The sequence below is a fragment of the Harpia harpyja genome, chromosome 1 (assembly GCF_026419915.1).
Source record: "Harpia harpyja isolate bHarHar1 chromosome 1, bHarHar1 primary haplotype, whole genome shotgun sequence".
Lineage (NCBI taxonomy): Eukaryota > Metazoa > Chordata > Aves > Accipitriformes > Accipitridae > Harpia > Harpia harpyja.
Genome location: NC_068940.1, coordinates 31,311,782 through 31,325,170, shown reverse-complemented (window position 1 = coordinate 31,325,170; position 13,389 = coordinate 31,311,782). Strand labels below are relative to the sequence as shown.

General features: G+C 48.9%; 1 protein-coding gene across 1 annotated transcript; it reads right to left on the bottom strand.

Annotated features, from left to right (window-relative positions):
• Positions 1–610: 610 nt before the first annotated feature.
• LOC128149273 (basic proline-rich protein-like) lies at positions 611–2,245 on the bottom strand (the record flags this gene model as incomplete). Its single annotated transcript, XM_052808422.1, has 1 exon — positions 611–2,245. A coding segment is annotated over one exon (1,635 nt), but the record flags the coding sequence as incomplete, so codon positions are not given.
• Positions 2,246–13,389: the final 11,144 nt, after the last annotated feature.

The following is a 13,389-nucleotide window of genomic DNA, read 5'->3' as shown; positions in this document are numbered from 1 at the left end:
ATGGTTTTTCACTGATGTCCTTGGACTTCAGAGCAGACTCCCATGCAATCCACTTACTTTCAATAGGTCTTAAGTCTCTTATCACTAAGGACTCGTTTCAGAGCTGACTGTGGTTTTAAATAACCATCAGGGCACAAGCTTGGAGATGGGTCATCAAAAAGTGAGAACTGAATTGCAGTCAGTCCAGTAAATGGAATAAATTAAAGGTTTCATGCTCCAAGTGGAAATCAGGGGAGATGCGATCTTTAATGAGAATGTTCTCCAAAGTGATGGGAAGCTACAGCAGGAATTTTTCCACCAGAGCAAGTCACACTCAAAGGAATGGGCTAATTTGCTGAAGCAAAATTAAACCTTCCCTCACTCAAACACCCAGATTGATGGCCTGACAAAACAGTTACCATAGCAACTGGAGGGGAAAAAAGTCACAGAAAACTCAGACTTTATCCCCCCGCCCCAGCCCATCCCAACAAATTGAGAAAATCAACTTCTAATTGCATTGAGCATCACCATGGGTGTCAATGGCAAGGCAGCTGCAGCAGCTCAGCCAACACGGGCTGTGGCCAGGGTTTATGCTGCGATGCTGTGGAACCAGGGCAAAGCTCACAATTTGTTATTGCAAACCCTTCCTCTTCATCAGTTCCTTTCTAGAAGGAGAAAGCCCTCGAGGGGGAAGGGGGGGGGAAGGGGTGGGGGGGAAGGGGGGGGGAAGGGGGGGGGGAAGGGGGGGGAAGGGGGGGAGGAAGGGGGGGGAAGGGGGGGAGGAAGGGGGGGGAAGGGGGGGAGGAAGGGGGGGAGGAAGGGGAGGAAGGGGGGGGAGGAAGGGGGGGAGGAAGGGGGGGAGGAAGGGGGAGGAAGGGGGGGAAGGGGGGGAAGGGGGGGAAGGGGGGGAAGGGGGGGAAGGGGGGGAGGGGGGGAAGGGGGGGAAGGGGGGGAAGGGGGGGGAAGGGGGGGAAGGGGGGGAAGGGGGGGAAGGGGGGGAAGGGGGGGAAGGGGGGGGGAAGGGGGGGGAAGGGGGGGGGAAGGGGGGGGGAGGGGGGGGAAGGGGGGGGAGGGGGGGGAGGGGGGGGGAAGGGGGGGGGGAAGGGGGGGGGGGGGAAGGGGGGGGGAAGGGGGGGGAAGGGGGGGGGAAGGGGGGGGAAGGGGGGGAAGGGGGGGGAAGGGGGGGGGAAGGGGGGGAAGGGGGGGGAAGGGGGGGGAAGGGGGGGAAGGGGGGGAAAGGGGGGGGAAGGGGGGGGAAGGGGGGGGAAGGGGGGGGAAGGGGGGGAAGGGGGGGGAAGGGGGGGGAAGGGGGGGGAAGGGGGGGAAGGGGGGGGAAGGGGGGGGAAGGGGGGGGAAGGGGGGGGAAGGGGGGGGGAAGGGGGGGGAAGGGGGGGGAAGGGGGGGGAAGGGGGGGAAGGGGGGGAAGGGGGGGAAGGGGGGGAAGGGGGGAAGGGGGGGAAGGGGGGGAAGGGGGGGGAAGGGGGGGGAATGGGGGGGAAGGGGGGGGAAGGGGGGGGAAGGGGGGGGAAGGGGGGGGAAGGGGGGGGAAGGGGGGGGAAGGGGGGGGAAGGGGGGGAAGGGGGGGGTAGGGGGGGGAAGGGGGGGGAAGGGGGGGGAAGGGGGGGGAAGGGGGGGGAAGGGGGGGAAGGGGGGGAAGGGGGGAAGGGGGGAAGGAAGGGGAAGGAAGGGGGGGAAGGAAGGGGAAGGAAGGGGGGGAAGGAAGGGGAAGGAAGGGGGGGAAGGAAGGGGGGAGGGGGGGGAAGGGGGGGAAGGAAGGGGGGGGAGGGGGGGGGAAGGGGGGGAATGGGGGGGGAAGGGGGGGAAGGGGGGGAAGGGGGGGGGAAGGGGGGGGGAAGGGGGGGGAAGGGGGGGAAGGGGGGGGGAAGGGGGGGGAAGGGGGGGGAAGGGGGGGGAAGGGGGGGGAAGGGGGGGGAAGGGGGGGGAAGGGGGGGGAAGGGGGGGGAAGGGGGGGGAAGGGGGGGGAGGGGGGGGGAAGGGGGGGAAGGGGGGGGAAGGGGGGGGAAGGGGGGGAAGGGGGGGGAAGGGGGGGGAAAGGGGGGGAAAGGGGGGGAAAGGGGGGGAAAGGGGGGGAAAGGGGGGGAAAGGGGGGGAAAGGGGGGAAAGGGGGGGAATGGGGGGAAAGGGGGGGAAAGGTGGGGAAAGGGGGGGAAGGGGGGGAAAGGGGGGGAAAGGGGGGAAAGGGGGGGAAAGGGGGGGGAAAGGGGGGGGAAAGGGGGGGGAAAGGGGGGAAAGGGGGGGGAAAGGGGGGGGAAAGGGGGGGAAAGGGGGGGGGAAAGGGGTTCAAAAAAATCAAATAGATGGATTTGGCCTGTGGGACCAAAGAGCTCCAAGTGCATTTGCCCCCAGCACTGCCCCCCCAGACCTTTGGCAGTGTGTTTTCTGAAGAGTTTTCCAAAAATGGTATTTAACAGTTGTATTGACCAGTTCTTGAGCTGTGCAGTACCTTGCAGTCAGGTATACAGCAGCCAAAGCAACTGTACTCCAGAAGCCATGAATCTCAGCTTCCCTGGGCTACCACTGCCCCAGCGTCCTCAGGAGCTCTCAGCCCTGTCCACCAGCTACATGTGATAGAAAAATCCCACTTTCACAGCTGTGACACGCTGGCTTCTGCTATTTAATTGACTCCTGCCTCCTCTCTAACTACTTCCTCGATTCTTTCAAATAATTGCATTTATGCTGGAGAAGTACCATCAGTCTGGGGGTGTTTCATGGTGGAGGATGCTGTCGCTGTCAGGACAAGTACAAAGGACTTTGTGGACCACGAGCACTGCAGGTCCCACCATCACCTCAGGAGCTTTGCTCCTGCGTCTCTGTGCAACGTGTTCATCCTCCACCTGAGCATCATCCCTCACCTTGGAGCTCCAAATCCCAACAAGACAGGCTGTGGTAAAGGCATGTTTGCTGCTGGTCAGTAGAGACTTAAAAACCCACCTAAGAACCACCTCTGCAAACATCCCACCTCTCCAAAGAGGCCTCAGACAAACCCGACCGTGCCCTGCCTTTTAATAAAAGCAGCCTTCACCCACTCCAAGAGGTAATTGCTGGCTCCACAGATGCCTCCGTTGTACAATTTGTGGATATTTTTATCTTGCCAATAGAAACCCCAGCTTGCTCCAAGGAGCCAGAACTTGCCTGCGAGCCCCTTCCCATGCTGGCTCCTCCACACGGCTCATCCATGCCTCACCACACCACGAACAGCCTCGCCCTGCCTTGCTCCACACTCCTTTTGTGCCTTTTCCTTAACAAAGTGGCTTTTAATTCTGACGCAGTACTTCCAGTTCTCAGAAACAGCATGGAAAGGACATTACAGTCCCCTAAGGTTTATATAAACATGTCCTGTTTATTATCCTTTGCGGTGACTGTCTGAGCTGAAATGCTAACATTCGGTAAAAAAACAGTAGAAATTGGATCCATCTTTTACCGTACTCGCACGAGGCTGGGACCACGGCTTGGGCAGCTGTTTTAAGAAGGTCAGTAAGGTCCTTATTAAGGGGAAGAATTTTTTTAATGGCTGAAAATATACTCTTTGGTGACTTGTTTTCTTCTTCCCAGTCTCTCCGCTTGCTCTAGTGATCCTCCTGCACAGCTGAGCACGTAGCCTGGCAAAGCCCCATCAGCACCCATCCAGTAAACACCCAGCCCCAGCCCCCACCCATCCACAGGGTGCTGGTCCCAGCACCATCCCAGACACAGAGATTCCCAAACCAGCCAACCCAGAAAACAGTGCTTCACTTCTCCCTTATTTACATCCCTTCACCAAGTCATCAAGTAAACACATTATTTTTTTTTTGCAAAACTATCATTTCCAGCCTGTGATTCCAGCTAATTTATAACACGGCACTGCCAAGCAACAATGAATTATGGAGAAAGATTATAGGAAGGTTTGACACCATTAATGTTTGCAGGAATAAATGGGAGTAGACTGTTAAATATGATTATTCTCGTTTGTGTCTGTCTTTCCTTAGGGTGCCTATCACTAGAGCACAAGTGCCACGTGCATTAATTAATTGAAACAACACATTTACATGATTAGGGTTTAACTCCTTTGCTTCTCCTTTGGCTAATTAATGTATTTATAGATCTATTTAGAAAGAAAATACCTTGGGGAAGGCAGAAGCCTTCAGAGCTTATTTCATATAAACTGACTGTCAAATTCAGGGATTAGAAAAATGCTCACTTCTCCCTTCCCTCCCATGGTACCTAATATTTGCCTGTTTTATTTCTCAACTTCCATGCAGCATCTGCACTAAATGTTATCAAGAGAACACTACTGGGTTTTTCTTCCCTCATTTTACTCCCCAGTTTCTTGCTGGCCATCATCCTCAGGCTGCTCACAGACCCTGCAGGCTCCGACTGTCAATATACCCAGGTGGAAAAGAATATTTTACGATGGGGATTTCGATTTGGTGGATTAATTAATTTTCCCTCCACAGGACGCTCCATTAGGTCTCTGTGCTCAGCTCACAGGGAGCCAAGGTCTGCAATTTCAACGTGACGAGCCTTGTAAGCCCAGCTCCAGGAGCCCTTCGCCAGCTGCCTGCCGCCTGGGCGTGGGTTTCGGATTGCTGCGTGCACCCTCCAAATCCAGCTGCTGGTTTCCCTAGCAAATAGATGGGATCACTGGAATCCTTACGGGCTCCATGGCAACATTTGTACCCGGGCTCCTGCCAACCTCTAGTCCACTCAGTCGCCTCCCGCCTTGCTTACGTGTCCCCTCGCCCCAAATCTCTGTTTGCATCAATGTTTTTCAGCCCGCAGTCCCAAGCAGCCGGAGGCGTCCCAGCAGTGCGTGGCCGAAGGGATGCTGCATTCCTTCTCTGAGTTAACTGCATTTCAGTGATGGGTAAAATTGTCCTTGTAATCTCCATCACCTGCTTTACAGCTTGTAAGGGGCTCTGACCTATTCACTGAGCTGTTTGGAAAGGCTGGTGAAGTAGGGGCTGTTAGAAAACACACAAAGCACAGAAGAATTATTTAGAGAAACGAAGGAATTTAAGAGAATTAAGCTTTTTTGCTGCTGGAACAACGCAAGCACCCATCAAATTAGATTTTAAGAAGCAAAAATTTTAGCACTGAAGAAAATAGCAAATACTTTTCTATGGAATTTGGGGTGAAAAGCTTTTCCAGCTTGCTCTTAGGGGGATTCCTCCCATACACACCCCCCAAGAGTTGTGCCTTGACACAAAAGTCAGAGAGGCAGCATTGCATTTTGCCAGGAGGAGGAACGGTCACCTCAAGACCATTTTTTGTTTGATGAGAAGTCAGGCTCCTCTCAGATGAAGACCTATTTTTTTCAGGGATCTCTGCATCTGAACAGTCCCCTGGAAAGACATCAAACGCTGACCAGCCTCAACAGAACCAAAGCCAAGAGCACCTTTTTAAAACCAGGTGTTAGTAACAAGTATTATGCAAATGGACTGCATAGACCCAAATTCCTACTCCTTCCCAGAGCACTTGGATTAGCCGATCACATGATTAACTCCAGAGAAACCCTAAGGAAAAACAGGGACTCTTTTTCTTTTCACGACCAGGATAACTAGTCCCTATTTAATTTTCTTTTTCCTTTTATAGGAGACAGGACAAAAGAAGAAGAGGTAAACCTTCCCAACACCAGATGCAACACAGGGCTTTGTTTGTAGCAGTCTGTAGCTACAGCCCATAAAAATGCTTCTTCCCCAGCAGAAAACTGCACAGAATACTGACTTTTAACATCAAGTAACCCCTTAAACACTACCCAGTTACACAATAACTCCCTACCACTGCTCAGAGAAGAGGCTTTGACATTCCCTATTCTCCCACAGAGGCTTTTAGAGACCTTTCCGACGGCTTAAAGGCAGCACTTCAAGGTAGAAAAAACAATAATAAAAACCCTCTGTCCCTTCAGAGCCTGACTTGTATTCACTTAAATGAGCCCTGGCCAAAATCTCTGCCAAATAACCAGCTTCACCCTCACCTCAACCTAGAAGCATCTCTGCCCCCTCCCAGGCTTCTGCCACTTAGAGCCTGGGGAGGAGGAGGAGGGACAGGAGAGTTAATTCATTAATTACCTGTACCTGACCCAGGCTTATTTCTTTTTCCAGCTCCCATAGTGCAGCTCGCTGTGCTCATGGCAGGCTGAGGAAGAGGAGGCTGAGTCCCAGCCTACTGCTGAGCTTTCTTGTGGCAGAGCACAGCAAACTTTGGCAATGAATCTCCTCTCCTTTACCCTTTATAAGGTTTTTGTTTTAAAGCAGAGGGAAATGCTTGCTGGGGTTTCTCTGTAGTATAAATATATGACACGTTACTATTACCCCCTGCAGATTTTCATTCTGCATATCCTTGTTAGCTTACTTGCATAAACACCAGTGCGTTTACATAATTTACTTACAGCAATATTCGCAGTGTAACTCCTGTGCATCTTAACATCTGAATGTATGCAGATGTTATACCTTAGCTGTGAGCTCCTTTGCTGCACAGATGCAGAGAGGACCATGCCTGGTTTTCTGTACCTGCTCCCAGGATCCCACCCAAGGGGGTTTGGGGAGCGGAGCTGCCGTGCAGTGCTGAAGCGTTGTCCTTGGTTGCACAGACAGTAGGAAATTTAAACAGAAATATGAGTATTAGCGCTGCTTGCTTTTGGCTAAGATGAGACAGGAACAACTCTTGTTGTTGGAAAACCTCCTCAAGGGGCTTTCAGGAGAAACCTTGTGATGCTGCTGAACTGACATTGCAGCCAATTCCCACTCCAGGGCCAGGGAAATGTCCCCGCACCAGCACCAACCAACCTGCTGGTTGTGAATCAGATTTAAGAGGCTCTTTTGGAGGACCTCATTCCCACCTCTCCAAGCAGCAGGCAGGGAAAGCAATAAGGCTGAGCCTTATTATCTCTCTGTTTGCCACCAGCCATCAGGGGAAAATGTTGTTTCAGAGTTTCTGTGCATCTCGCCGCCTGTGAACAAGCTTCACAACAGAGACTCATCAGCAAATATTATATTTTAGTGATTCACATGGTTTCCCTTATTGAAGGCTCATGAACTCATTTTGGAAACCCCGAAAAAGTGCTCACTGCTGTGAGAAATGCTTCATTCTAACTGTAAAGAAATCCAGCAACTATTGCAAGATGAAAACGTGAATGAGCTTTTTCATTCACTCCTGTGCAATGACCCTTGCTTGTCATCTTTAGATGCCTAAACATAGAGAAGGTACCTACCAGATCAAGTTTGCAAGCTAATGCAGAGACCAAACTAAAGTTCCCATGCTGCAAACTGCCTTCAAAAGAAGCAGTATCTATTTCCACCAGGCCTGGAGCTGCTATAAAGCAGGATATTTCTCTTTTTCATCATTTCTGTAATGTCTTGGGCTCCTTAAGTATCTTAAATAAAGGATTGCTGCAAAACAAAATATCACAGCTACATAAGTATGTGTTGTTTTTTAGGCTCAAATTCTGGTTTTCTGCTCTCTACCACCACTCATACCTGAATGTATTTTTCTATTTCATTTGCACTAACTCCAACAAAGACAACTGCAATTAAAACAAGCTAAATGGTTCTTTATCTTTTCTTAAACTCATTTCGAATTTTAATCTCTGCTAAATAAGCTTTGATGGTTGAAATAATTTAAAACAATGCTTTGGTTTAAAGGGAAAGAAATCATGCAGTTGAACATCAAAATTATTATTCTTTCCCCTTGATTTTGACAGGTTTTTAAGCAAGTAACACATTAGCTTACAATGAGGGGGTTCAAGAAGCCCACTCATTTTTTTTCTGTACACAGAAAGGAAAAGGAGAAGAAATAAAATCCCTACAGAAGTCTTTCACTTGGCACTCCATTAGCAGTCGGTCCTTCACTATGCTTTAATTAGTGGAGCTGTTGGCTGTGGTCATGCATGCTGCTAAAAGTCTTTCCCTGCAGGTCCAAAGCTGTTCATACATTTACACCGACACCACTAATGAAGCTGGAGCAGAAGCAGATGTGTTGGTCCTTGGGATGTGTGGAGTGGGCTTCTACACTAGCTAATAGGCGATAAATATCTCCGTGTCAAAAATCTGTGGTGTGACTCATAGGACTAAAATTAGATGGGTGCTGCATCTGGCCGGAGGGCAGAGGCAGTTAAAAAAAAAGCAATGTTAGCAGGTGTGACTCACGGCAAGAAACTGGCCACTTGGAATATATTTTGGTGAAGGGTGTGTATGGTTGGGAGGTGAGCGAGTAGCAGCCAAAGTTGGAACTAGATGATCTTTAAGGTGCCTTCCAGCCCAAACCAAGTGCAGGGAAGAGGAAATTTGGTGTCACGGGTGAACACCAGAACCTATTCCCTCCTGGGATGACCTTCTAGGATTTCTTTAATTTAGCAGAGAAAGCTATTAAAAAACCAGCAGCTGGAACCTGCCACCAGAAAATTCACATTGTAAATTCAATGCCTGCTCCTAGAAGGGAGGGAGACAAACCACCCCAGCAAACCACCAGTTAAAGGAGAAATCCTCCATCGGCTGTTTGCCAAGGCTGGGCGTCCCCCAGCAGATCAGCTGAAAGGCTGCACAAAAAATAGACCTCAAACACAGCAACCCCAAGATGTCCAGTAATTTATCTGAGGCCGCAGAGGACCGCAGGCAGCATCCCCTCATCTTCCTCCTTCCCAGGGACATACCTCATCTCTCAGAGTCCCAATTAGTCTCAGCTTATCTCAGGTGTTATTTGCCTGGTGGAAATCTCAGATTTTATTTTCTTCCAACAGGCTGGTGGAGTATGGAAGGAAACAAAGGTTTAAAACCCTTTTTGTTTGTTTGTTTCCCCTTTACATGAAGGATTTAGCAGTAGTATTTACAGACCAGCAGTTTTGGGTTAGTAAAGAGACGCTCGAGGATTGTTCAAGTCCACCAGTCTGCTATTAAGAGTAAAGCACTGCATTTGTTAAATTGTGTCTGGATGCCCAAGTGATGTCAATGTGCTCCTGACATCTTCTGAGCAAAGGAGGAATTGAGCTGGAAAGCTGAAGCAAGTTTTCCTTGCTTCCAAGAACTGGAAGCAAGCATGCTGCCCTTCCTGCTACAGGCAGGGCTTGATCCCCAGTCCTGACCCAATTCCTGGCTCTTCAGCATCACCCAGCTCTGTCTCGCTGTGGAAATGTCCAGATTTACACTGGAGAAATTTAAAAAAAACCCTAATATTCATACAATACCCCAGCTCTGCTACCCGACAATAGCTGGTGATAAGACAGTGGGGAGAGTTGGTATGTCTATGGGGGGAAGGTGGATCACGCTAAGGAAAATAAGCCTGACATTTCCAATAAAAACCCCAAATCCTCCAAAGAAAGCTGTCTCAACAAGTTTTTGTACAATAAAAAAAATCAGTGTCCTTGAAAAAAAAAAAAAAATCGTACAGGTGGAAAATGTTGATCCTCTGTTTACTACTCTTAAGATTTATTGCATGCTGCTATCCTGCCAGCTGCAGAGCTGGCGCGCTGCCTTCCCTCATTGCAATGCAATGTGCACTGTGGCATGTCGGACAAAATCCAATTTTCCAAGTGGCAAGAAGAAAGGTGTTACTAGAGTGCCATTGCTTCCCCTCTATGGAAAGCAGTATAGGAAGCAGAGGCTCTGCTAACTCTTGGTTTCCCCTATCCAAAACTGTTGGTGCTTTAAAAGAATTTTTCTTGGTTTGAAGGAGGGAGAAGTGTTTGGGGGTTGGTTGGGGGCTTTTTTTCCCCTCTCTTCACAAAATGAAGAAAATTCTGGTTAAAAAATTCTGATTATAATTAAAGTGACATTTTCAAAGAGAACAAAGATTTGAAGTTGGGTTGTAACTTCGTAACGATTTCTGAGATTTTTCCTTTTCATTGTCTTTGGGCTGTGAATAGACTGGGTTTTTTGGAAGTCACAAAAGTCTTTGTATGGAAAGAGCATTATTTCCTGCCCACCTTCTTTGTATGCATCAGTTAAAAAAAATCGCCTTCTTTTGAAGGCACATTTTAATTCCACCAGGAGCGATGAGCTAGTGCAGCTGGAATACAGGACAGTCACTTACCTACTGGCTAAATCACAGATTTTAAAAGAAATCGTTAGAGGAGAATTTAAAAAAAAAAAAACACAACTGTTTGGCATGAGCTGTTGTTGCATTACCTCTGCCTTTAATGAATGCTTTCAAGTACTGAAAACAAGCTGCAACATGAACTTAGACAAGCTCATTTCTTTTTTTGGCAGGTAAGTATCTCAGGAAATGATCCTGAAAGCAACAGTAGGTTGTAAGTAACTTCCTGGGTTTTTTTCCTCTTCTTCAGGACCAGGAGTATTTTGCACCTCAGGGATATTTAAACCACTTCTCTCACCCCTCTGAGGATTAATTCCCTGTGACAGAGAATTCATCCTGGTTCAGCAACCTCGTCTGAAACTGTCCTGGAACTGTGAATGTGCAACCAGGGTGTTCATTGTTTTGCAAGATTCAAACTCTTCCATTCAAATTTAATTTTTAAGAATAATTCATTCTTTGAAGCTGCCAAATTTGCAGACACCCTCCGCTCCTTTCTACCCATGACTGACTGGCTCCATCTCCTGCAATCCCACACGAGCGCAGCATGCCTGCAGGATCATCCCTCTCTGGCCCGGGAAAACATCGAGCTGAAAAGCTGAAGGTAAATCAGCAAGAGCAGCAAAATGGGAGATGATGGGGAGGACGACAGCAGCGAGCAGGCTGTGGTCTCCCTACAGCCATCTTCTCCCTCTGGTTCCTTCCCTGTGCAAGGAGAGGTGCAGGATCCACGTGGGGCAAGCCAGGAATGTCTCGTTAGACCTATTTGCCCATTTGTGTTAGTAAAAGGCTCTGTATAATTCACTAACTGCAGTCATTTGGGAGTTGCCTTCAAACTAAGTGTGTGGAGAAACACTTGCTTTTGTCAGGTTTCTTAGAGGTGGGTTTTTTTAAATTAAAAACTAAAAGAAAAGTGCAGCTATTTAAAGATTAAAAGAGAATCCACAATCCACAAGAAGTGCTGGAGAGCCTTACAAAATTAGCCCACATGTTCCTTAACCTAATCTAGAGGCATAGCTCCCATTTGACAGACTTTAAAATATTTCATAACATTTGCAATATTCTCAGCTTCAGCTTTGAAGCTGTCCCCAAAGACTGGTTTTTCCCGTCTCTGCATGGATTTATAATCACCTGCCAACATCTGTGCGGAGCCTGAACTATTCGGGGAGTTTCATGCTTTGAAGTGACAATGCATCAAAGCCGAAGCGCAATCGATGCCACCCCCACATCACCTCCAGTCAAATATTGACATGCGAGAAGGTACCATTTCCAGCTTGCTCTAATAACATCTATTCACTGCATACAGAGAAAGTTTTATCTGCTTCTATCCCTTCCTAGGGCTTGGCCTGATTAAGAATAACGCAAGAGGGAAAAAAAAATGACATCTGCCCTTCTTTCTGGGTGTGATACCTCCAAGGGCTCTACTGCTTCAATTCATCTGATACAGACAATAAATGCTCCCTCACATAAAACAAAGCTGGCATCACCAACAAATAAATTTCCTGAATGAGGACAATGAGCCTGACATATCTCACCCCCTACTTCGCATAAACTAGCTTTTTAGTAGCGCTTTTTCTCCCAAAGGGGAAACTGAGGCAGGCAGCCATCACACAACCCACCCAAATGGACCTTGAAAAGAGCCCCAGTCTCCCAAACTCCACTTCAGCTGCCTCCCATCTCAGAGTCTCATTAAAAAAAAAGTACCAAATGGTGGTTTTGGTAGCCTCTACGTAAGCCTCAAGTATTTATTTCCCTTTCAGGCCCCACCACTACCCAGACTGATCTTAGGGTGCGTTATCCTCATTATCCTGGGGACTGTCCGGGGCTTCAGAGGAAAAGAGGGGGCATAGTCTGAGTTCTAGCACGAGGGTTCTTTACATTTCCATTTAAATAGAAGTAATAGATGCTGTAATAATTACTAGCGCTGATTGAATGCAGCTACAAAGTCCTCCTGCAGAAGTTGTTCATAGGTGGTCATTACAAGGTTCTTATGCAAGGGGAGAGAAACACAGAGATCCAAATAAGCTTCTCTGGTCTCTGCCCAGAGAGACAAGCTCTTAAACAAAAACAAACAGACAAAACAACCCACAAAAAAAAAATCCCACACCACCCACCAACCCCCAAAACAAACACCTTTGCCTTGCTTTAGCTGAACAAAACCTCAGCGTGTCAGATTATAGCTACTTTTGCTTCTTGGTAATTATTGATCCTTTAGCAGCATGACTTTAAATGGTGAAAATTATGCCTTTAAAATATTGTTCTTCCCTTGGAGAAATCTATAATCCTAACGCTCTGCTCCAGCATTTGGGGAAGAAGTGGTGGTCAGAGGTGGAAGGAGAAAAGGGAGAAGTTGAGATGGTGCATCCAGCCCTCGGGGTCAGTGTCGGCAGGATGGGGAGCCATCCAGCCTTTCAGAGAAGGCAGCAATGGAGGCAGGAGCCCACGGACCAGCCCTGCTTTGGGAAGAGCCCAGCCGGCCACAGCCAGGCAGGAGGAGAGCAGGATCCAAGGCTCAGTTTTACCTCACCGCTGCTAGCACGGATGCCCTGAGGACTTGGGGCCATTTCTTTTTGGTCGGTGAAGGTGGCGTGGGGAGATGCCAGTCTTGTCTGCACTGAAGTTGTGGTGCCTGGCAGCAAACAGGCAGGACCCTGGCTCTGGCCTGGATTTGCGACTGTGGTTAAAGCAAAGCCCATCGTCTCCCTGCAAGACTGAGGAAGCTACTTAAGTTTTTGAGCACAAGCAAGTTTTTCTTGAGATACCCCATCTCCCTTTCTCCATCTGCCTCATCTGCTTTACCAGACCCCAGCAAGGTTTCAGATGCAGCTGCACTGCCAGACGCTGGAAAAGAAACCCTGATCTGTGGCTTGCTCACACTTTTCTCCCCATAGGAAAAGCCCAGCCTGGGCTTTGCCTCTTTTACCCCAAGCAGCCCCAGCTCTCACCTCAAGCTGCTACATCCACAGGGTCGCTCAGCCCAGCTTCCTTGGCACAGCCCCAAAGACCCGACACACGGAACATCTCACATAGCAGTGACCAAACGCCCAAAACCATCAGGATTAAGGAAGGGAATAATGAAAAGGAAAGCACTTGCGTTTTTGCAGCGCAGGTTTCACAGCTGTTTACATCTGGCACACGGATGCAGTCATTGCACGCACAGCAGCCAAGCAGTTGGAGCCAAGCATGTTAGAGCCATACTTGCACGTGGAAACAGTTATTTTCCTAAGTGAAGCAGCTCTGATGAGCCAGCAAATAATGAACAGCAAAGTTGCAGGCTGGAGCTAAAAAGCCTGGCCTTCGTTACCAATAATGGGAAGCAGATGGCTCTGAGCAGTGAGTGACAGGGCTTCAATTTGGTGGATTTCAAAAAAGAAAGATTTTAAATTA